Source organism: Carcharhinus amblyrhynchos, chromosome 33 (assembly GCF_965287045.1).
Source record: "Carcharhinus amblyrhynchos chromosome 33, sCarAmb.v2.hapA, whole genome shotgun sequence".
NCBI classification, from domain to species: Eukaryota; Metazoa; Chordata; class Chondrichthyes; order Carcharhiniformes; family Carcharhinidae; genus Carcharhinus; species Carcharhinus amblyrhynchos.
The window spans coordinates 10,854,770-10,879,848 of NC_137356.1; the positions used below are offsets into that span (position 1 = coordinate 10,854,770).

The 25,079-nt window shown below is 46.1% G+C and overlaps 1 protein-coding gene across 1 annotated transcript in view; it reads right to left on the reverse strand.

Annotated features, from left to right (window-relative positions):
• Positions 1 to 25,079, reverse strand: part of camsap3 (calmodulin regulated spectrin-associated protein family, member 3) — a 171,177-nt gene that overhangs the window by 31,446 nt on the left and 114,652 nt on the right. Inside the window, exons 5-7 of the mRNA XM_080216729.1 lie at positions 15,385 to 15,523; positions 11,202 to 11,341; positions 2,196 to 2,289 (exon numbers count right to left, since the gene is read on the reverse strand). Coding sequence (XP_080072855.1) covers positions 2,196 to 2,289; positions 11,202 to 11,341; positions 15,385 to 15,523 — 373 coding nt within the window. The remainder of the gene's footprint in view (positions 1 to 2,195; positions 2,290 to 11,201; positions 11,342 to 15,384; positions 15,524 to 25,079) is intronic.

Here is a 25,079-nt window from a genome sequence, read left to right on the forward strand (position 1 = left end):
GCCCTGAGATGCGTGGGACTTGTGGGTAAATATGTAGGGATATGGGGGAGGGCCTGGGTGGGATTGTGGTTGGTGCAGACTCGATGGGCTGAATGGCCTCTTTCTGTAGTGTAGGATTTCTATGATTCTATGATAGATGCAGGCAACACATCTTTTATTCTGCAGCAACAATCTCTAGTCAATCTGACCAAGTCTGATGTGCAACATTCTCCCAAATGATTAAATGAACCAGACAAGAGTTCAAATTTCATATCCTTTAACGGGTCATGGACGTCGCTGGCAAGTCCAAAGATATGCAGGTTGTGTGGATTGGCCATGCTAAATTGACCTTAGTGTCCGGGGACTTAGCAGGGTAAATGTGTGGCATTACAGGGATAGGGCCTGGGATTGTCGTCAGTACAGACTTGATAGGCTGAATGGCCTCCATCTGCACTGTATGGATTTGTTGCCCATCCCTAATTGCCCATTAGTGGCACGGTGTCACAGTGATTAGCACGGTGTGTCTCAGCTCCAGGGACGTGGATTCAATTCCCAGCTTGGGTGACTGTCTGTACTGAGTCTGCACATTCTCCCCATGTCTGCGTGGGTTTCCATCAGGTGCTCCAGTTTCCTCCCACTGTCCAAAGATGTGTGATGCGACATTGCCCCTTAGTGTCTCAGGATGCGTACGTTGGCAGGGTAAATACGTGGGGTTACAGGGATAGGGCCTGAGTGGGATTGCGGTCCGTGCAGGCTCGATGGGCCAAATGACCTCCTCCTGCACTGCAGGGATTCAATGAAGTGAATGACTTGCCACACCATTTCAGAGGGGACAAATAAGAATCAACCACATTGCTGTGGGTCTGGCATCCCAAGTAGGCCAGACTGGGAAAGGACAGCAGATTTCCTCCCAGATTTCCATTGCAACCAAAGCCAGTTTCACAGCCACCATTGCTGAGCTTTCAGCATGGCAATGTGTTATGGGCAATATATTAGCATGGATAGAGGATTGGTTAACTAAACAGAAAGCAAAGAGTCGGGGTAAATAGGTGTTTTTCTGGTTGGCCATCTGTGACGAGTGGTGTGTGTCAGGGATCAATGTTGGGACTGCAATTGTTTAGAATTTACATAGATGATTTGGAGTTGGGGACCAAGTATGGTGTGTCGAAATTCACAGATAACACTAAGATGAGTGGCTGAGCAACGTGTGCAGAGGATGCTGAAAGTCTGCAAAGGGATTATAGATAGTCTAAGTGAGTGGGCGAGGGTCTGGCAGATGGAGTACAATGTTGGTAAATGTGAGGTCATCCATTTTGGTAAGAACAACAGCAAAATGGACTATTATTTAAATAGTAAAAAATTGCAGCACGCTGCTGTGCAGAGGGACCTGGGTGTCCTTGTGCAGGAATCTCAAGGAGTTGGTTTGCAGGTGAAGCCGGTAATTAAGGCAGCAAATGGGATTTTGTCCTTCATTGCTAGAGTTTAAAAGACAGCGAGGTTATATTGCAGCTATATAAAGGTGGTGAGGCCACACCTGGAGTACTGTGTCCAGTTTTGATCTCCTTACTCGAGAAAGGATATACTGGCACTGGAGGGGGTGCAGAGGAGATTCAATAGGTTGATTCCAGAGTTGAGAGGGTTGGCTTATGAGGAGAGACTGGGGCTATACTCATTGGAATTCAGAAGAATGAGGGGAGATCTTATAGAAACATAAGATTATGAAGGGAATAGGTAAGATAGAAGCAGGGAAGTTGTTTCCACTAGAATAGAACCTGGGTCCCTGGCACTGTAAGACAACAGTGCTAATCACTGTGCCATCATGCTGCCATTTGCTTTGGGGAATCTATCTATCTGCACTGGTAAAGGATTTGCACCATCAACACTGCAAAGATCAAGCAAGGTTTTTAACCGTCATGGTCAGATGCTTCACCGTTAGCCAAGATATGTATTAATATTCATTCTTTTAATTACGTCATAAAAAGACCATTTTCCAACACTGACTAAGTAAGCGTTTTGTTCCATTAACCACCAAAGTAGAAATCACTGCAACATTACAGAGGAAAGCTTTAATCACATTTTCTCAATAACGCATCAGCTGTGCGATGGAGACATAGTACAATGGACGTTCCTTGCACACTCAGCAGTTTGTCCTTTGAACCGTATGACTTTGTAACCATGGCAACTGCTGATGGGGAACATTAATGCTAATTCCATACCTTCCAGATCCGGAATCTCTCTGGGCCGAACAAATTCTGGCTTCAAGACTTCAAACCACCAGAATAGCTCAGCCACAAACGTCAAGATGTTAATCTGTCGAGGAGAGGAAGAGAGACACACAGGCTTGTCATTCCTTTCTTAAAATAATTTGTTCATCGCTGGCTGGACCAACATTTATTACCCATCCCTGACTGCCTTTGAATGGGAGAGGCTTGCTGGACCATTTAAGAATCAACCACATTGCTGTGGTGTCAACTGCAGGTCAGACCAGGTAAGGACAGCAGGTTTCATTTGATTTATTATTGTCACGTGTATGAGGATACAAAAGTCTGAGGTCACAAATCAAGGACCTCACACTCCCCAACATTCTCTCTTCCACCTTCTTCCACCAGGAAAAAGATACAAAAGCCTGAGGTCCCGTACCAACCAACTCAAGAACAGCCTCTTCCCTGCTGCTTTTGAATGGACCTACCTCACATTAAGTTGATCTTTCTCTACACCCTAGCCGTGACTGTAACACTACATTCTAGACACTCTTGTTTCTCCCTTATGTACTCTATGAACAGTATGCTTTGTCTGCATAGTGCACAAGAAAACGCTTTTCACTGTATAGATGTGACAATAAGTCAAATTTACAGCAGAGGAGACCATTCAGCCCATCACGTTGGTGGTGTCTCTCTGCAAGAGCATCTTTTCTAGTTCTATTTTTCTCAGAGCTATGCAAATCAAGGCTCGGATTTGCCCACATAATTGGGACTACAGTCGTAAAGGCAACCAACTGGTTGTTTCTCTTGGAGTGTCCTGGAAGGTGAAAGGCTCCACATGGATGTAGTTGTCTGTCTTTTTGTTAGCGCAAGATTGGCTGGCGTTTAGATGGCAGTACACAGTGGCAGACCAGTTAGCGCTGCTTCCTCATAGCAGCAAGGTTCTGGATTCGATTCCCAGCTAGGCTCACTGTGTGTGGAGTTTGCACATTCTCCCCATATCTGTGTGGGTTTCCTCCGGGTGCCCATTTTCCTCCCACAGTCCAAAGATGTGCAGGTTAGGCAAGCTGGCCCTGCTAAATTGCCCCTTAGTATCCCAAGATGTGTAGGTTAGATGGATTGGCCATGTTAAATTGTCCCTTAGCGTCAAGAGATGTGCAGGTTAGGTGGATTGGCCATGATAAATTGCCCCTTAGTGTCCCAAGGTGTGTAGGTTAGGGGGATTAGCTGGGTACTTACAGGGGATTACAGGGATAGAGGAGGAGGATGGACCTGCCAAAGGTGCTCTGTTTGGGGATGTGGAGTGTGGGGAAGGTTGGTACAGACTCAGTGGGCCAAATGGCCTCCTTCTGCACTGTAAGCATTGTATAGTTCTCTCCTCTCAAGGGATAAGGAGCTCATAAAAGGCCAACAGAACTATGACCTGAAGGACAGTAGTAGTTTAGTGCTGGAGGCTCTCTAATGGGGATAGCTGAGATGATCATAAAAGTAGGTCCTAACACCATGAAAGCAGACACTTCAGGAGGTCCACTTTGGAGGTCTTTTGAAACTTGCTCACTAGTAGAGAAACACATGACAGAAAAACAGTTGGCTGTACCTTTGAAAGGAAAGCTACGCTGCAGGTTTAAGTGCCAAGGATCTATCACAGCCTTTCACAATGTCCCAAAGCACTTTACAGCAAATGAAGTTGCAGTGATTGTCCCTTTAAGGACAACACAGCCGAGTAAGGGACACCTGACTGGGGTGACCAATCACGACTCAGTGGGGAATCACCCCAGGGGGAGAGGTTCTCCCAGGCAGAGGTACTTGGGAATTAGCTGCAAACATGTTGCTGCTCTACATGATTTGTTAATAAGTCCCTTGCTGTTCACTAATGAAGTTATTTATACAGCCTCATTGCAGAAACACTTTGATATATGTTATCATTGGCAAGGTGTAGGACAAGCAGGAGGTAGTTCGTACAAAGCCAGCTCCTTCCTCAGCCACATTACCAGAAGGACATGGTTGCTTTGGAGAAGGTGCGAAGGTTTACCAGGGCATTGCCTGGTCTGGAGGGTTTTAGGTATGAGGAGAGTCATAGAAAGGTTTACAGCCTGGAAACAGCCATCGACCCAACTTGTCCATGCCGCCCCCTTTTTAACCACTAAGCTAGTCCCAATTGCCTTGTCTGACCCATATCCCTCTTTACCCATCTTATCCTTATAACTGTCTAATTGCTTCTTAAAAAGACAAAATTGTACCCATCTCTACGACCACTCTGGCAGCTTGTTCTAGACACTCACCACCCTCCGAAAAAAATTGCCCCTCTGGATATTTTTGTATCTTTCCCCTCTCAGCTTAAAACTATGCCCTCCAGTTTTAGTCTCCCCTACCTTTGGGAAAAGATATTGACTATCTAGCTGATGTATATCCCTCATTATAGACCTCTGTAAGATCACCTGAGCCTCCTATGCTCCAGGGAAAAAAGTCCCATTCTATCCAGCCTCTCCTTATAACTCAAACCATCAAGTCCCAGTAGCATCCTAGTAAATCTTTCCTGCGCTCTAATTTAATAATATCCCTTCTCTAATAGGGTGACCAGAACCATACACTGAGATTGGATAAACTCAGATTGTTTCCACTGGGGGTAACCTGATGGAGGTCTTCAAAATTATGAGATGCGCAGGCAGGGTGGAAAGTCAGGATGGCCTTTTCCCAGAGTGGCAGGGCTCAGGAGAGAGGTTTTTCCACACTGAGGGTGCTGGGTGTCTGGAAGGCACTGCCAGTGGGGGTGGAGGAAGCAGACGTGTTAGCAACGTTCATGATCCATCTTGATAGACACGTAAATGGGAGACCAACTGAGGGATAGAAACTACATATTGGTGCAGGCTTGGTGGGCCAAAGGGCTTGCTCCTGTGCTGTATGGTTCCTGTTTTTTTTTAATAACCAAATAGTTTTTTTTTTAAAATCTGGGGATGATGGTGAACTGAAATTTCCAGAAACACTCAGGTGGTCTGCCAGCTTCCATGGAGCAAGAATCAGACTTGATGTTTCAGGCCAAACGGCAGTCAGAATGTCCTGACAAACAGTACCAGACGCAAAAGGATTAGCTCCTTGCTTCTCTCCCCACAGATGCTGCCAGAGCTGTGGAGTATATTTCCGGAATTTTCTGCTCATTTTAGGTTCCCCGGCCCAGCACACACAGCATTTTGCTTCCGTGATATAGGTTGAGATAAATAAAAGGTGCAAAATTTCAGGTTTTAAAAGTTTGAAGTTTATTTTATGAGTGTCACAAGTTGGCTTACAATAACACTGGAAATCCCCTTAGTCATCACACTCCTGTTTAGGTACACTGAGGGAGAATTTAGCATGGCCAATGCACCCTAACCAGCATGTCTTTTGGACTGTGGGAGGAAACCCACTCAGACATGGGGAAGAAGGTGCAGACTCCACACAAAGCCAGGATTTGAACCTGATTCCCTGGTGCTTTAGTTTAAAGCTTATTTATTAGTGTCACAAGTAGATTTATATTAACACTGCAATGAAGCTACTGTGAAAATCCCCTAGTCACCACATTCGGGCGCCTGTTCGAGTACACCAAGGGAGAATTTGGCATGGCTAATGCCCCTAACCCGCATGTCTTTCAGACTATGGAAGGAAACCAGAGCACCCGGAGGAAACCCACAGACAGTGGCCCAAAGTGGGAATCGAACCCGGGTCCCTGGCGCTGTGAGGCAGCAGAACTAAACACTGCTGCCATGCTGGAAAGTGAAGCCAATTATTAAAATTCCTTTTGTCTGATTTAAGGGTCGCTTGAACAGACTCAGCTTCCTGTCAGACTGGGCAAAGCCAGTTATTTAAATGCAGACCACATTTGGGTTCAACCTTCAGGACCAAAATCTCACACATTACAATGTGGTTTCCATTAAGGGAAACCATCTGCTACAAGATTTGCCTCAGCAATCTGACAATTCAAACTGTGCTGCCACTTAATAACATTCAGTTTATAGCACAAGCCACAATATTTACTGGACCCATAGTAAAATCGTGGATGCCAATCGAGGGTACAATGGGTCATATTACACTCACTCCCCTGATGTCCCAGCCTGCCAAGGTGGGAAGCTGTACATTCCCCAAGGTTGGATCTACACCACAGAATCCCTACAGTGCAGGAGGCCATTCGGTTCATCAAGTCTGTACCAACTCTCTGACAGAGCATCGGCCCATTCCCCATCTATACTCGTAACTCCACACATTTATCCGTCTAATCTACACATTTTTGGACACTTAAGAGGCAATTTAGCATGGCCCATCCACCCAACCTACACATCTTTGGATTGTGGGAGGAAACCCATGCAGACACGGGAAGAACGTGCAAACTCCACACAGACAGTGACCCAAGGCCCTAAGCAAAGAGCAGGGTCCCTGGCTCTTGTGCTGCCACCATATGAACAAAGAACAACCCAGCACGGGAAACAGGCCCTTCGGCCCAACGAGCCCACACCACCATTTCAACAAAGCATTTTCCTACACCTACCCTGCCCCTTGTGTATGTGAATGGTACCCCTAATGTAGCCACCTTGCAGTGAGTCACCGTAGTTGGGATCGATATAACATCATTGGCCTCAACAGTTCATTTGTGATTTGGCGCAATGCCCATAGTCCCCAGCGTGGAATTGCCTCCTTCAGCAAGGGGGAAAATTGGTTTTATTTGCACAACTGGGGTCAATCTCCAAACAAGGGTGCAAGGATTCTGGTTAGTGGAGGACTTCTCTGTTAAAAAGACAATTTTTTTTTTGAGAGGTGGGCATCACTGGCAATGCCAGCATTTGTTGCCTGTCTCTAGTGGCCCTCGAACTGAATGAATGGCTTGTAGACCATTTAAGAGATAGCCACACCGCTGTGGGTCACACATTGGCCAGACCAGGTAAGAATAACAGATTGCCTTCCCTAATGGACAGGTGGGTTTTTACAGCAAATCTGTGCTAGTTGCCAACACTAAGATGAGCTTTATATTCCAGATTTAGTTAATCACATTAAAATTTTACAGCTGCCATGCTGAGACTTGTACCCGTATTCCCAAACCCTAAGTGTGGACATCTGGATTACTAGCCCAGTTACATTGCCAATAGGCCTCCCCATCTCCTGATTGTTTAGCTGGAGCTAAACAGAGTCACAACTGATCCACTGAAGATCAAGTCTCTGAGGGTCAATATCATATCACTGACGGTTCAGTGAGAAAGCCCACCAATTTCTCAGGAGGTGAAGGAAATTTGACATGTCCGCCGCAACACTCACCAATTTTTACAGATGCACCACAGAAAGCATCCTTTCCAGATGTGACACAGCTTGGTATGGCTCCTGCTCCAACCAAGACCACAAGAAGTTAAAAAGGGTTGTGAATGAATCCCAGTCCATTATGCAAACCAGCCTCTCATCCATTAACTCTGTCTATACTTCCTGCTGCCTCAGAAAAGCAGCCAGCATAATTAAGGGCCCCACGCACCCCACACATTCTCTCTTCCATCGCGAACAAGATACAAAAGTCTGAGGTCACTCACCAACTGATTCAAGAACAGCTTCTTCCCTGCTGCTGCCAGACTTCTGAATGGACCCATCTTATATTAAGTTGATATTTCTCTATACCCTAGCTATAATTGTAACACTACATTCTGCACTCTCCCCTTTCCTTCTCCCCTGTGTACTCTGTGCTTTGTCTGTATAGTGGGTAAGAAACAATACATTTTTTAAAAAGTATTTTCTGTCACAAGTAAGCTTACATTAACACTGCAATTAAGTTACTGTGAAAATCCCCTAGTCGCTACACTCCAGCACCAGTTCGGGTACATTAAGGGAGAATTTACCATGGCCAAGGCACCCTAACCAGTGCATCTTTTGGACTATAGGAGGAAACTGGAGCACCCAGAGAAAACCACACAGACACAGAGAGAACACGCAGACTCCCCACCGACAGTCACCCAAGCTGGCAATCGAACCCTGGCAATTTGAGGCAGCCATGCTAACCACTGTGCCACTGTGTGCACACCAATACATGTAACAATAACAAATCAAATCAGGATATTCAACTAGAACGTACCCAGAGCTTCATGCAAAGTATTGACAGTCAGGGCCTTACAGTGGACATCCAACTTGCTGTCTGAATTATAGTGTCTTAACCCAAAAAAAGGCAGTTCTCAAAGCAGACACACGGGCCCCATAAAAACCCTGACGGTATGAGTTTAGGCTATAATCTGTATGTGGCTTCCTGTACAAGCCTATCATTTAAATAATAATGAAACCTAGCCCCAGAGATCAAAAGCCTTCACCACAGCCTGTTTCACATTAGATCCAACAAGTTACTCTGCTGCTGAGCATGCAGCCTTCTTTATAGCGACATCAATGGGGTGTTGACACCACTGGGTCGTGAGGCACAGATCTTTCAGCAGAAATATAGGAACGGCAGGCAGCTGTTCGGCTCCTCAAGCCTGTCTCATCCTGGAATTAAATCATGGTTGATCTGTATCTCAACGTTTTCTTTTATCTCGGTTCCATTGCTCTCAAGACCTTTATCGTACCAAACTCTTTAAAAGTCAAAGGGTCATCCAGACTCAAAACCTTGGGTCTATTCTCTCTCCACAGATGCTGTCAGACCTGCTGAGTTTATCCAGCCACTGCAGTATTTTGCCACCTTCTTTTTTCATGTTTATTTATTAGAGTCACAAGTAGGCTTACATTAACAGTGCAATGAAGTTACTGTAAAAATCCCCTAGTCGCCGTATTTCGGCACCTGTTCGGGTACACTGAGGGAGAATTTAGCATGGCCTTACCAGGTGGCACAGTGGTTAGCACTGCTGTCTCATAGCAGTGACCCGGATTCGATTCCCGGCTTGGGTCACTGTGTGTGGAGACTGCATGTTCTCCCCGTATCTGCATGGGCTTCCTCCAGTAGCTCCAGTTTCTCCCCACGCTCCGAAAGAGGTGCTGGTTAAATGCTACCTCCGTGTACCGGCTAGGGGATTTTCACAGGTAACTTCATCGCAGTGTTAATGTAAGCCTACTTGTGACACTAATAAACAAACTTAAAAACCAGAGCACCTGGAGGAAACCCATGCTGATATGGGGAGAATGTGCAGACTCCACACAGGCGGTCACCCAAGGCCAGAATCGAACCCGGGTCCCTGTGCCACTGTGTTGTCCTAATCAATACAAAGGCGATACATAGGACACATACGTCAGACTATTTGTTGACTACAGCTCAATTATTATTCCCACGAACTCAGCTCCAAACTCCATGGCCTGGGCTTCAGTACCTCCCTCTGTGACTGGATCCTGCATCCTGCACTTCCTAACTCTCAGACCACAATCAGTAAGGATAGGCAACACCATCTCCTCCACAATCATCCTCAACACCAGTGCCCCACAAGGCTGTGTTCTCAGCCCCCGACTATACTCTTTATACAACTATGACTGTGTGGTGTGATCAAATTCCCCTCCAATTCAATTTTCAAGTTTGCTGACGACACCACCGTAGTAGGTCAGATCTCAAACAATGATGAGACAGAGTACAGGAATGAGATAGAGAATCTGGTGAACTGGTGCGGCAACAATAATCTATCCCTCAACGTCAACAAAATGAAGGAGATTTTCATCGACTTCAGGAAGCGTAAAGGAGAACATGCCCCTGTTTACATCAATGGAGACAAAATAGAAAGGATTGAAAGCTTCAAGTTTTTAGGTATCCAAATCACCAATAACCTGTCCTGGTCCTCCTCATGCCAACACTATAGTTAAGAAAGCCCACCAACGTCTCTACTTTCTCAGAAGACTAAGGAAATTTGGCACGTCAGCTACGACTCTCACCAACTTTTACAGGTGCACCATAAAAAGCATTCTTTCTGACTGTATCACAGCTTGGTATGGCTCCTGCTCTGCCCAAGGCCACAAGGAACTGCAGGTCATGAACATAGCCCAGTCCATCACGCAAACCAGCCTCCTATCCATTGACTCCATCTACACTTCCTGCTGCCTCGGCAAAACAGTCAGCATAATTAAGGACACCACACACCCCGGACATTCTCTCTTCCACCTTCTTCCGTCAGGAAGAAGGCATAAAAGTCTGAGGTCATGTACCAACCGACTCAAGAACAGCTTCTTCCCTGCTACTGTCAGACTTTTGAATGGACCTACTTTGCATTAAGTTGATCTTTCTCTACACCCTAGGCTTTTACTGTAACACTACATGCTGCACTCTCTCATTTTCTTCTCTACGAACGGTATGTTTTGTCTGTATAGCACACAAGAAACAATACTTTTCACTGTATTTTAACATATATGACAATAATAAATCAAATTAAAATAATGCATATGTTCAAAATGTGAAACACAAAAGCAGCTGATCAGGCAACATCTGTGCAGCATCTGCCAATTCAAACGGTGCTGGAACTTAATGACATTCAGTTGAAAGCGCGAGGCACAATATTTACTGGAGCCACAATAAAATCACAGAGGCCACTCGATGGCAGCATCTGGGGAGGTTCACAGGTCACAGATCTAATAGGCCTCAAACTCAGTTTTGAAGTCTTCAGTCGATACCCCTCAGCCCACGCTCCCCCCACCAGGAGAAATCATTTCTATCTTGGCTACTTAACCATTTCATTGCCTTAGGGGCAGCACAGTGGCACCATGAAGAGAAAGTATCCCTTCCCCTCTGCTTCAATTCTTGTTATGGGGTCCCTTGCCCCCCACTTTGCTATTTCATGGGACGGGGCATCGCTGGCGAGTCCAGTATTCATTGCCCATCCCTAATTGCCCCTGAACTGAGTGGCTTTCCCAACCATTTTAGGGAGGGCAGTTAGGAGTTAACCTCATTGCTGTGGCTCGGGAATCACACATAGGCCAGACCGGGTTAAGGATGGCAGATTTCCTTCCCTAAAGGGACATTAGTGAACCAGATGGGTTTTCACAATAATCGATGATGGCTAATTGAGATTAAAAAAAAACAAACACATGACGAACAGCACGAACAACGCTTCCATGTCTTACCTTTAACACTGGTGGGGTATAGAGCATGTCCTCCAGGCCCAAATGGCAACAGTTGCCCAAATACTCCTGGGTAAACTCCACAATCAGTTGCAGGTTGTAAAGACTGTCAGCGACAGACATAGTCTCCTTCAAGCAAACATCTGCGAAAGAAAGGGCAGGGTTAAAAATAAAAAAGTTACGAATGTAATTGCGGCAACCTCATTAACGCCGCTGACACCCCACCGGAAAGCCTTTGCCGAACTCTCCATCTCCTGATTTCCCTAGTCAATTTCTCCAATGGGCCACTCCAGTTGCATATTACAGACACCATCAGTTTTAGTTTCCAAGAGGAAATGCTGTACAGGAGTTCCAACTCAGCAGCCCAGCCCTGGGTTGGGCGCACTTTCCGAGAGTCAGTGCAGACTGAAACCAAGTAATCAGAGAGTCATAGAGATTACAGCTTGGAAACAGGCCCTTTGCCCAACTTGTCCATGCTGCCCCGTAAAAACCCCTAAGCTAATCCCAATTGCCAACATTTGGCCCCATATCGCTCTATATCCACCTTACCCACGTAACCGTCTACATGTTTTTTAAAATACAAAATTATACCCACCTCTACTACGACACCAAGTGTTTATCCAGCTGCCACTCAAATGCACTGATGGTATTCACCTCAACTACTTCTGGTGGGACCAGGTTCCATGTTCCTGTCACTTGTCAATTTAGTTCTCTGCCCCACTCACCCATGAGGCATCTGCATCATTGCATAGAAACTCCAAGCAGAATAAGGCCATTCAGCCCTTCGAGTCAGCTCCACCATTCATTTTGAACATCTGTTCATCCAATTCAATATTCTGATTCCCCCCCTCATACTCCTCGATCCCTTTAGCCTCACAGATAATATTTAATTTCTTCTTGAAATCTTTCTCTATACCTTCGCGATGACTGTAACACTACATTGAATCCCTACAGTACGGAAGGAGGCCATTTGGCCCATCAAGTCTGTATCGACCACAATCCCACCCAGGCCCTATTGCGGCAACCCCACGCATTTACCCTGCTAATCCCCCTGACACGCGGGTCAATTTAGCATGGCCAGTCAACCTAACCTGCACATCTTTGGACTGTGGGAGGACTAGGAGGACCCACGCAGACATGGGGAGAATGCGCAAACTCCACACAGACAGTGAGCCGAGGCCAGAATTGAATGTGGGCCTCTGGTGCTGAGGCAGCACTGCTCACCACTGTACCATGCCCGCAGCATCTCCTCTCCTTCTCCCCTATACTCTATGAATGGTATGCTTCGTCTGTGTGGCACACAATACTTTTCACTGTGTGCCAATACATGTGGCAATAATAAATCAAAATCACTCAATGTTTTGGCTTCAATTACTTTGTGGTTGTAAATTCCACAGATTCTTGCAAAAAGAGAGGAACAGCATCTTATTTTTGCCGATGAGGCACATTACAATCGTTTGCAGTCAGCATGGAGATTGACAGTCTCCGCTCACAATAACCACTGCCATATTTTTTGGACAGCAGTCATTGTTGACTTTGCTATGTCCACCTCTCCAGACCCATCACCATATCCTTTCGCCTTGCACCCTTCATCCCTTTCATTATTTAACCTCCCCTTCACCCTGTCGTAGAACGACAAATCCTTCTCCTCATCACTCCAAATTGCTTCGAAGCTGATCCACTCTGTCAGAAAGTGATCGCACTGAAACATCTTCGCTGACATAGTCAGAGTGCTTGTAGCAATTTTCTCTGTTTCACGCTAACCACTTTCCGAGCCAAAGAACCTACTCCTCAAAGCATCTGTTGGATTTATCAGCAGATATAGAATCCTAGCATCCTGACAGTGCAGGAGACCATTCAGCCCATCAAGACTGCACCGACTCACCAACAGAACATCTTACCCAGGCTCCATCCTCATAACTCCACAAATTTACCTCACTAACCCCCTTAACCTACACATCTTTGGACACCAAGGGGCAATCCCCCTAACCTACACTGTGTGGAATTTGCACATTCTGGCAGCAGGGTAGCACCGCTGCTTCACAGCTCCAGAGACCTGGGTTCGATTCCCAGCTCGGGTCACTGTCTGTGTGGAGTTTGCACATTCTCCTCGTAAGAACATAAGAAATAGGAGCAGGAGTAGGCCATCCAGCCCCTTGAGCCTGCCCCGCCATTCAGTAAGATCATGACTGATCTGTCGTGGCTCAGTTCCACATTCCCGCCCTCTCCCTATAACCCTTAATCCCCTTGCCTATCAAAAACCTATCAACCCGCGTCTTAAAAATATTGAGCGAGGCAGCCTCCACCACTTCAACGGGCAGAGAATTCCAGAGATTCACCACCCTTTGAGTGAAGAAGTTCCTCCTCAACTCTGTTCTAAACCGCCCCCCCTTTATCCTGAGGCTGTGCCCTCTAGTCCTACTGTCCTTTCTGAGCGGGAAGAGCCTCTCCACCTCTATCCTATCCATCCCATTCAACATCTTATATGTCTCAATGAGATCTCATGTTTGTGTGGGTTTCCTCCGGGTGCTCTGGTTTCCTCCCACAGTCCAAAGATATGCGGGTTAAGTTGACTGGCCATGCTAAAGTTGTCCTTGAGTGTACTGAGGTGAGTAGGTTAGAGGGATTAGTGGGTAAAAATATATAGGGATATATGGATAGAGTCTGGGTGGGATTGTCGTCGGTGCAGACTTGATGAGCTGAATGGCCTCTTTCTGCACTGTAGGGTTCTATGATTCTACGATTCTCCTCGTGTCTGTGTGGGTTTCCTCCGGGTGCTCCCATTTCCTTCTAGAGTCCAATGATGGCAGGTCAGAGTGATTCGCCATGCTAAATTGACCCTAGTGTCGGAGGGATTGGCAGGATAAATACATGGGGTTACAGGAATAGGGTGGCATTGTGGTTGGTTCTAACTCAATGGGCCAAATGGCCTCCTTCAGTACTGTAGGGATTTTATGATCTTTGGACACTAAGGATCAATTTAGCATGGTTAATCAACCTAACCCACACATCTTGGACTGTGGCAAGAAACCGGAGCGCCTGGAGGAAGCCCACACAGACATGGGGAGAAGGTGTACATCCCACACTGTCACTCAAGGCTCGAATTGAAACAGGTCCCTGGCGCAGCACCAACCACTGTGCCACCATGCTACCCTAATTTCTCTCTTACACTTATAGCCAAGATTTGATCTGTTCCCAATCCTCTCACCAAACCAAAATTCAGAGCAGAAGGCAGATCAACATCAACATGGATGAAGTGAAAATAAATATCTAGATTAACAACCTGTCCTGGTCCCTCCACGCTGACACTGTAATTAAGAAAGCTCACCAATGCCTCTACTTTCTCAGGAGGCTAAGGAAATTTGGCATGTCAGCTACAACTCTCACCAACTTTTACGAATGCACCATAGAAAGCATTCTTTCTGGTTGTATCACAGCTTGGTATGGGCTCCTGCTCTGGCCAAGACTGCAAGAAACTACAAAGGGTCGTGAACGCAGCCCAATCCATCACGCAAACCATCCCATCCACTGTCTAGATCTCCCACTGCCTTGGCAAAGTAGCCAGCATAATTAAGGACTCCACGCACCCTGGACATTCTCTCTTCCACCATCTTCCGTTGGGGGAAAAAGATGCAAATATCTGAGGTCATGTACCAACCGACTCAAGAACAGTTTTTTCACTGCTGCCATCAGGCTTTTGAATGGCCTTACTTTATATTAAAAGCGGATCTTTCTCAAACCCTAGCTGTAACAGTATATTCTGCACCCTCTCCTTTCCTTCTCCCCTATGTACTCTATTAACAGTATGTAGCGTGCAAGAAATAATACTTTTCACTATATCCCATTACATGCGATAATAAATCAAATCAGATTGTAACACTACATTCTGCACCCTCTGCTTTCCTTCTCCCCATGTACTCTATGAATAGTATGTATAGTAAGTAGCCTCAGAAACACAAGCTTTGAGTACTACCCCTTCATCGGGTGAGTGATGAACGAGCAGCACTCCAAAAGCTCATGCTACCAAATAAACCTGTTGGACTTTAACCTGGTGTTGAGAGACTCCTTACTATACCTACCCCAGTCCAACGCCAGCAATTCCACATTAATATACTATGTATAGCATGCAAGAAACAATACTTTTCACTGTATCCCAATGATACATCAAATCCAGTTCACAGCTCACCTTGTAAACGCAGCACATCTGGACAGTAGTGGTGGATCAGGGCTGCAACGGCACATCCATTGGCCAGGTCTTTCAGCTGCGTTACCGTGGGGAAGCAGGGAGTCTGTTTGGTCAGCACCTTGTCCTTCCTGTAGCGAATCTGCTCACAAAAGGGGTAGGGAGGGGGGTTGGGGGGAAAGAAAATCTTAGGTTTGGAAACAAAGCAACTGAAGGGTAGACTTGAGGAGCAACAGTTCCACAGAGAAACAAGGATTGAAATAGCCACTAGTACGGTTCAACTTCAGAAATAAGCAACGCAAATGGACGAAAATAAAATCATAACCAAGAGACTTGGAGCCAAAGCCAATGGCCTGGGATCTCCCTGAAGTAACTTTACTCATTCTACTCTACAAACCTGTTTGGACATACCACATCCACTTTGCCAATGTGTTGACTGTGGGGGGACCAGATTGGGGGAGGTTGTTGGAAAGAAGTGAATGGGAGACAGGAGACTTAAACAGTTACCGGAGCAGGATTACCATCTTACATCATTTCAACTTGTAAGATATCTCCAAGCAGTCAATAGCATTGGGAGTTGCTGTAGGACAGGTCCAAATAAGCAGTCACTCCAGTGGAGTTAAACATCTGTCCATTTATTTGGCCACCGTAAACTCAAATACTTGCCCACCTGGAACAAAATCAGAGAATCTCTACAGTGCAGGAGGAGGCCATTCAGCCCATCAAAGCTGCACTCTGTCCCTGATAGAGCATCTTACCCAGGCCCTATAATCGGTAACCCCCCACTTTTAGCATGGCCAATCCACCTAACCTGCACATCTTTGGAGTGTGGGAGGAAACTAGAGCATTCAGAGGAAACCCACACAGAGACAAGGACAAACTTCAAAGTTTATTTATTAGTGTCACAAGTCGGCTTACATTAACACTGCAATCAAGTTATTGTGAAAAATCCCCAAGTCACCACACTCCGGCGCCTGTTTGGGTACACTGAGGGAGAATTTAGCCCATCTTTCAGACTGTGGGAGGAAACCGGAGCACCCAGGCAGACACAGGGAGAATGTGCAGACTCAGCACAAGGAGTGACCCAAGCTGGGAATCGAACCCAGGTCCCTGGCGCTGTGAGGCAGCATCACTTCAAGCCTCCTGCCACTTATGCTATGACATTAAGCAGCTCACTCCAGCAGTTCCTCACGATGCAACTTATGAGGAAACTCTTAAGAAACAAAAAGCAAAGGTGACAAACTGTTAGCGAACGGAATCCCATAGCCAGAAGATAGTTCCCTCAGTCTGATAGAGGCGGGGACAATAATCTGAGTGAAGACCTTGCAAGGCTCTGAACAGGTTAAATAGAGTCAGCTCTGCTTATTCCAAAATAAGAGAGAGACTTGCATTTATATAGCACCTTGCATGGCCACCCAAAGTCTCAAAAAAGGTCTTTACAGCTGATGAAATTTCATTTCAAGATTGGTCAGTGGTAGTAATTCTCTCCATTTATGCTGCTGTTGTCACAGGGTCAAAGTTGAAGGTTCAGGGTTTATTAGCTGAATGAGTCTTGCCCCAAGGCCCTTTACTTCAGCAGCTTGCATGGTCTGCGATCAAAAGGAAGCACAGGGGAGGCAGAGGACCCCCTGATACATGCAGGCATTCACAGGACGCCTCGGGTAGTTGCCATGGTTGCAAGGCCCTGGTGGGGAGGAGGCTTCTTGAGAAGCATCACCGGGCCACCTCCTCAAGGGCATTTGTTTAAAAAAAACTCAACTTCAAGCCCCTGCAAACTCGAATACGTTCCACACTGCAATTTGCTGCAATGCTCATCATAATATCTAACCCATCTCCTTCAGAAACCTGCTGGCAAAATGGTTGACGGGGGTCAAGGGTAAATGAGATAAACGCCCAAGGGAGAAAGGAAGACGGGATAGGGCAAGATGAAGTAAGGCAGCACAGTGGTTACCACTGCTGCCTTTCAGCGCCAGGGACCCAGGTTTGATTCTGGCCTTGGGTGACTGTCTGTGTGATGTTTGCATGTTCTCCCTGTGGGTTTCCTCCCACAGTCCAAAGATGTGCACACTTGATGGATTGGCCACGCTAAATTACCCACTGGTGTCCAAAGATGTGCAGGTTAGGTGGATTGGCCATGCTAAATCGCCCCTTAGCGTCAAAAGTTGTGTAGATATGTGTAGGTTAAGTGGATTAACCATTGTACACGTGTGGTGTTATAGGGATAGGATGGGAGAAAGAGGGCTTGGGTAAGATATTCTGTTAGAGAGATGGGCTGAATGGCCTCCTGCATCGTAGGGATTCTATGATCATAAACACCAAGATAGATGGGCCGAATGGTTTGTTTCAGAGTGGGAAAATGCGGTGTAAAAATCATACACTAACACTGGAGAGGAATTGGAACGTGTCAACGTAGACTACCTGGGCCCAAATTTTATTCTGGGTCATCGCAATCTCCAACAGATATCTTCAACAGCTAGTGTTTTTGTTGAAACACAAGGATTTTGTTCAACATTTACAACTGATCATTTACAGGATGCAGAACTTAAACAATTGGCGTAGGATTGGAGAGAGACAAACTGAACAAGCAGAGAGAATTCCCTCCATCTCAGAGGAGGTTACTCCAAAGGTGTTGGCTTAGCTCTTTGGCAATAGGTACGGTGAAATTAATTGTGTAACTGCTTCCTTGTCCAATTAAAAATCTACTGGAGTTTGAACAAGTGTCAGACCGATGTGTAACCCTTGGCCCCAAGGCAGAAAGAAATCTTAAAATAACTCAATAACAGTCTGCATTTACAAAGCGTCCTGCCTTCAGTACAAGACTCCAAGACCTCTCAGACGTAGCAAGTTTCTAACATGCCACAGAGCCACATCCGGCCTAACCCTTAAGTCAAGGTGACAAGTTTTAAGAAGTATCTTAAATAAGGAGTTTGAGAGGAGAGCGGGTTTGCGACGGCATCTCAGAGATTACAGCCCTAACCACCAAAGGTGCAGCTATTAAAGAGAAAAGAAAGGGATCAGGGGATATGCAAGAGACTGGGAATTAGAGTCAAAGAGGGATGAATGGGCTGGTGGAGGTTATAAAGAGGGGAGGTGCAAAGCCACGGGCAGATTTGATATGAATGATTGTGGCATTCCAGACTCATTTGCAGCCTTGCTGTGTGAACCGAGCGTCCCTCCCATTGAACCTTCTGTTCTTGTGTTGTGACAGTACCCTGACTGATCAGAGGATCCGAGTCATGCCAGAGACCCTGTAGTGCAAGGCATGGAAAACCCAGATATCGAGACAGGACGGTGGCACAGTGGTCAGCACTGCTCCCAGGTTCGATTCCTGGCTCGAGTCACTGTCTATGTGGAGTTTGCACGTTCTGTCCGTGTCCGTGTGGGTTCCCTCCCACAGTCCAAAAGATGTGCAGATTAGGTGGACTGGCCATGCTAAATTGCCCCTTCGTGTCCAAAGATGTGCAGGTTAGGTGGATTAACCATGGGAAACATGAGTGGGGTTACAGGGACAGGGTCTGGCTAAGATACTGCCTCCTTCTGCACTGTAGGGATTCTATGTTACACACTGGGCTAGCTACATCTAATAATTCTGCTGCTCAGCTTTCTGAATAAGATACCTGCATCATGAGTAAAAGGATCAGACGTGTTTTGGACAATCGCAACCCAGGATCAACCGGACTCATGTCTGCAGAACAATTCTTTCCATCAGACAGGCTTTAAGAATGCAATCCTTGAACCAGGGGGAGGGGCAGCAAGGTCACTGATTTAATATTGACAAGGAGAAAATGGAGTTTTGTGCATATGAAAATAAAACAAAACCTTAATAGATGTGCATGGAGAGAAAGAGAGCTAGCACAGACACAATGGGCTGAAGGGCCACCTTCTGTGTGATATCAATCTATGGATTAATGGTCAGTAGTTTTCAGATACCCTTGAAGAACCAATCTCTACTGTACAGCCACTTCAACAACAAAAAAAAAATCGATGGTGGTTTCAAACATTGGGTGTAAATTGAGAGAGGTGGATACTCAACAAGACCTTGGAATCCTCATGCATCAGTCGCTGAAAGTAATTGATGCAGGTACAGTAGGCAGTAAAGGCGGCAAATGGTATGTTGGCCTTCATCGCGAGAGAATTTGAGTTTAAGAATAGGGATGTTTTGTTACAATTGTATCGGGCGTTGGTGAGGCCACATGTCTTGTATTGTGCGCAGTTTTGGTGTCCTTATCTGAGGCTATAGAGGACGTTTACCAGGCTGATTCCTGGGACGGCAGGTCTGTCATATGAGGAGAGACTAAGTTGGTTAGGATTAAATTCATTGCAGGTTGGAAGAGAAAGGGGATCTCATAGAAACTTTTAAAATTCTAACAGGGTTAGAGAGGGTAGATTCAGAAAGAATGTTCCCAATGGTGGGGGAGTTCAGAACTCAGGGTCATAGTTTGAGGATAAGGGGTAAACCTTTTAGAACTGAGGTGAGGAGAAATTTCTTCACCCAGAGGGTGGTTAATGTGTGGAATTCACTACCACAGAAAGTAGTCGAGGCCAAAACGTTGTGTGATTTCAAGAAGAAATTAGATATAGCTCTTGGGGCTAAAGGAGGAAGGGGGATACTGAATTTGATGATTAGCCATGATCAAAATGAATGACAGAACGTGCTCGAAGGGCTGAATGGCCTATTCTTGCTTCTAGTTTCTATTTAAGTCCTGCCTGTATATTGTTTTCTAGAAAACAATAAGTATAATGGAAGGTGGTAGCCTAGTGGTATTATTGCTATTAATCCAAAAACTCAGCTAATGTTTTGGGTACCCAGGTTTGAATCCTGCCATGGCAGATGGTGGCATTTGAATTCAATAAAAAAAAATCTGGAATCAAGAATCTACTGATGACCACGAAACCATCGTCAATTGTCGGAAAAACTCATCTGGTTCACAAATGTCTTTTTAGGGAAGGGAATCTGCCGTCCTTACCCAGTCTGGCCTACATGTGACTCCAGAGCTACAGCAATGTGGTTGATTCTCAACTGCCCCTCTGAAATGACCAAGCTACCCATTCAGTTCAAGGGTAATTAGGGATGGGCAATAAACGCTGGCCCAGCCAGCGATGCCCACGTCCCACGAACGAATAAACAAAACAAAATATCAAGAGAGAGTGAGGCTAGTGAGTTGACTGAAGGCACATGTTCAGGGTGGCCAACATGTCCACAAGCCCAAATAAGTCAGGACCACTGGATGCGGTCAAATTGGGTGTGCGCGTGCATGTGCGTGCACTTGCACATGCATGAGGGCAGGGGGGAGGAATGTGTGATGTAGTAATTGCAAACCCTTTCAAATAAAGGAGCTTGGTTGCACTGTGCAATCTTCCTCAATCACAAAACGATTTTTACAAAGCTTATTTATTAGTGTCACAAGTAGGCTTACGTTAACACTGCACTGAAGTTACTGTGAAAATCCCCTACTGGCCACACTCCTGTGCCTGTTTGGGTACACTGAGGGAGAATTTAGCACGACCAATGCACCTAACCAGCACATCTTTCAGACTGCGGGAGGAAACCAGAGCACCTGGAGGAAACCCACACAGACACAGGAAGAACGTGCAAACTCTGCACAGACGACAGTGACCCAAGCTGGTCATCAAACCTGGATCCCTGGCACTGCTATGCAGGCTCCACACAGACATCCAACCAAGCTGGGAATCGAACCCAGATCCCTGGCACTGAGAGGCAGCAGTGCTAACTACTGTGCCACCCCTTACAAGAGATAGACATGGCACAGAAGTTAAATATAGTCACGTTTATTAAATGACGACTAAGCAATTCTTAAAATCACTTTCCTTCTTAAATTAAAAAAAGTGTTAATATGGTACAAGAGGGGAATTGGCCAGAATTCTCCAACCTTGCCCACGCTTGGGATTCTCAGATCCCGCACAGTGAATGGAGATTCGGCTGGGTGTCAAATTGTCAGAAGCAACACACACGACAGCGGAGAATTCCAGCCCTGTGTTCCTGACCGGTTACCCCAAAAAAAACCCCCAAAAATTGTCCAAATTAAAATCAACAGGCCACTCATAACTGAACACAGTGGTCACCACTTTGGAAGCTGAAATAAAGCAGCAGATTACTACCTAAATGACTGTAAATTGGGAGACGGGAGTGTGCAGCGAACCTGGGTGTCCGTGTGCACCAGATGCTGAAGCTAAGTGTGCAGGTGCACAGGCAGTAAAGGGGGCAAATGACCTGTTTGCCTTCATGGCGAGAGGTTTCAAGTACAGGAGCAGGGATGTGTTTATTGTAATTATACAGGGCCTTGGTGAGGCCACACCTAAAATAGTGCGTGCAGTTTTGGTTTCCTTTTCTGAGAAAGGATATCCTTGCTCTTAAGAGAGTGCAGCAAAGATTTACAAGGCTGATTCTGGAGATGGCGGGACTGATGTACAAGGAGAGATCGACTAGATTAGGATCGTTTTCGGTGGCGTTCAGGTGAATCTCAGATTTATAAAATTCTAACAGGTCTAGACATGGTAGATGCCAGGAGGATGTTCCCAGTGGTGGGGGAGTCCAGAACCAGGGGTGACAGTCTGAGGATTCAGGTAGACCATTTGGGACAGAGATGAGGAGACATTTCTTCACCCAAAGAGTGGTGAGCCTGTGGAATTCATTACCACAGGAATTAGTTGATGCCAAAACATTGAACGTACTCAAACAGGCGACTGAATATAGCACTTGGGGCGAACGGGATCAAAGGTTATGGGGGGAAAGCAGGATTAGGCTAGTGAGTTGGACAATCAGCCATGATTGTGATGTATGGCAGAGCAAGCTCAAAGGGCCAAATGGCCTCCTCCTGCTCCTATCTTCTACGTTTCTTTGTTTAAAAGCTGGCATAGAATCAGACACCTCCGAGGTCAAAATTCCCCTCAGCCGTACTGAGAAGAGGGAGAGATTCCTCCTCCCGATACAATACCAGTTTGCTGGCTGTTTCAAACCTTGTGACATTTCACATACAGCGAATCATTAACAGGTGCACATCTCAAGAGGGTTAGTCATTTTTCACGAGAGGGAACCGAACCAAACCTCCAGGCAACAAGGCACAAGTCACAGCATTCCAAAGACCTTTTTTTGTTATATATAAAATAAAATCTCTCATTTCAACCCCTGAACTGAATGATTCATGCAACTAAATGAAAACAAAAAAAAAGGACACTGGTGAACAAGCAGCAAACCTGACAAATACCACACGGTGCACAGAAACACCAAACCAATGACTCGTACATGAAGTGAAAAAGTTAAAAACATTGTCATTCCATGGCCGACTGTCTTATTCCTTTTTAATCCACTGTTAAAAGGGATCCCAGCACCATAACCCGATGTCAGGAGTTTAGAATTTGGTCTCAAAAGGTGTTAGTTTGATGGCTATAATTTTTGCTTTTGTGCCACATTGCTTGGCTCCCAATGCTTGATGATGTCCAGTTGAGTGGCTGACTTCACTGACATTAGCTGCCATGTTAATCTATTTGGAATCTCTTGTAACGCCCACCTACTCAAGTCTGGGTGGCACACTGCTGCCTCACAGCGTTAGCGACACAGGTTCGCTGACAGCCGTGTGTGTGTGTGTGTGTGTGTGTGTGTGTGTTAGTTAGAGATCGTATGCTCTCCCCATGTCTGCATGGGTTTCCTCCGGGTGCTCTGGTTTCCTCCAAGTGCAGATTAGGTGGATTGGCCATGCTAAATTACCCCTTATTGTCCAAAGATGCGCAGGTTAGGTGGGTTGGTCAGCGTGATGGGCCTGAGTAAGATACTCTGACAGAGAGTTGGTGCAGACCCAAAGGGCTGAATGGCCTCCTTCTGCACTGTAGGGATTGTGTGGTTCTATTGAGGTGTAGGGAGGAAAGCAGCCTGTACTTTTCACAGCTGCAGATTTCCATTCACACCAATAGGTAAGCCTCCAGGAGAGATGCAAGATGGATGGGGTGGTGGGGGGGTTGGGGGGAGAAGAAAGATCGTACATTTATTTTGCACCCTTCAAAATCTCGCAACATCACAAAGTGTCTTCCAGACAATGGCAAACCTTTGAACTGTAATCACTGTTGCTATTGCAGCAAGTGTGACAGCCAATTGGTGCACAGCAAGATCCCACAAGCAGCAATGTGATAATGACCATAATCTGTACTCGTGATGTTGGTTTGAGCAGTAAAACTTTGGCTAGGACACCCTAGAGAATTCCCCTATTCCTTTTCAACGTAACTACCATGGGGTATTTAGCACCCACTTAAGGGGATCTGGGCCAGGGGGTGGGGAGGGAGAGACAGATTTGGGGGGGGAACCATATTCCCAAGGGAAAGATGTGGAACTCCCTCAGTCAGTCACAAAGCCTAGGTTACATCGTCACCTCTCTGGGGCTTGAACCCACAAAGATCGAGCGAAACTCCTACTCTGTGGCCCCGAAGCCCCCCAGCTTGCCAGGATTGCCCAAGATTTACACTCAGGGGTCATAGTTCAAGCAGCAATACATGAAACCCCAACAACATTGGCATTTTGAATTACCAACAGATCGAGATGTGCGGATTTCGGATTAGGCATGGCCAATCCACCTAACCTGCACATCTTTCATCTGCAAGATTATGAGGGGCATGGACAGAGTGGATAGTCAGAAGCTTTTTCCCAGGGTGGAAGAGTCAATTACTAGCGGGCACGGGTGTAAGGGGCAAGGGGCAAGGGTTAAAAGAGATGTAAAGGCAGATTTTGTTTTCTTTACACAGAGGATAGTGGGTGCCTGAACTCGCTGCCAAGGGAGATAGTGGAAGCGGATACAGTAGTGACTTTTAAACAGGCATCTTAACAAATAGATGAATAGGATGGGAATAGAGGGATATGGTCCCCGAAAGGATTGGGGGGGAGGGGGGGGGGGGGTTTAGTTCAGTCGGGCAGCATGGTCAGTGCAGGCTTAGAAGGCCGAAAAGGCCTGGTCCTGTTCTGTAATTTTTTTTGTTCTTTGGACACTAAGGGTCAATTTAACATGGCCGATCCCCTTAATCTGTACATCTTTGGACTCCAAGGGGCAATTTAGCATGGTTCCTGGCGCTGTGACACAGCAACGCTAATCACTGTGCCATTCTATAGCTTGTAACACTCAACTTCCTCCCCACCCTTACCCTCCCAAGAGCTGGCTAAAGTTTAAGTTTCTTTGAAAAAGCAGACGGGTAGATGTCCAACCTCAGGACAGAAGCGTTCAGAGCCAAGGAGGAAGTCCATGTTGATTATTTGAAACTCGGGCTAAAGGGAATCAGTCACTTGAAGCTCTGGTCAATTCAGGTGAGCTTGGCAAACGCTGACATTATTCGAAGGCCGGTGTCCCAGTGACTTGGCCAACAATGGGTTGTATTGGTGACCCCGTGGCTGCTTGCAGGATATGGCACATGTTCAAGACATGAACTTGCAGAGCAACAGTTGCTCCGCCTCTGAGTAAATCATTGTGCGGGGTTGGCAGTCTTAAACAAAAGGCCCATTTTTATATATTATTCCTTCACGCAACAATGCTTTTCAGAATTTAAGGATTAAAACGTCAATGTGTTTGAGTAGAATTGCCTTTGGAGACTGACCTGGCTCAATCTGAATGACATTATTCTAAAGAATCTGGGTGAGGTGTGATCCTCCAAACTTTTCCAGGGAGGTTAGCCAATAAAACCCAATCGCCGTTATCCCATTA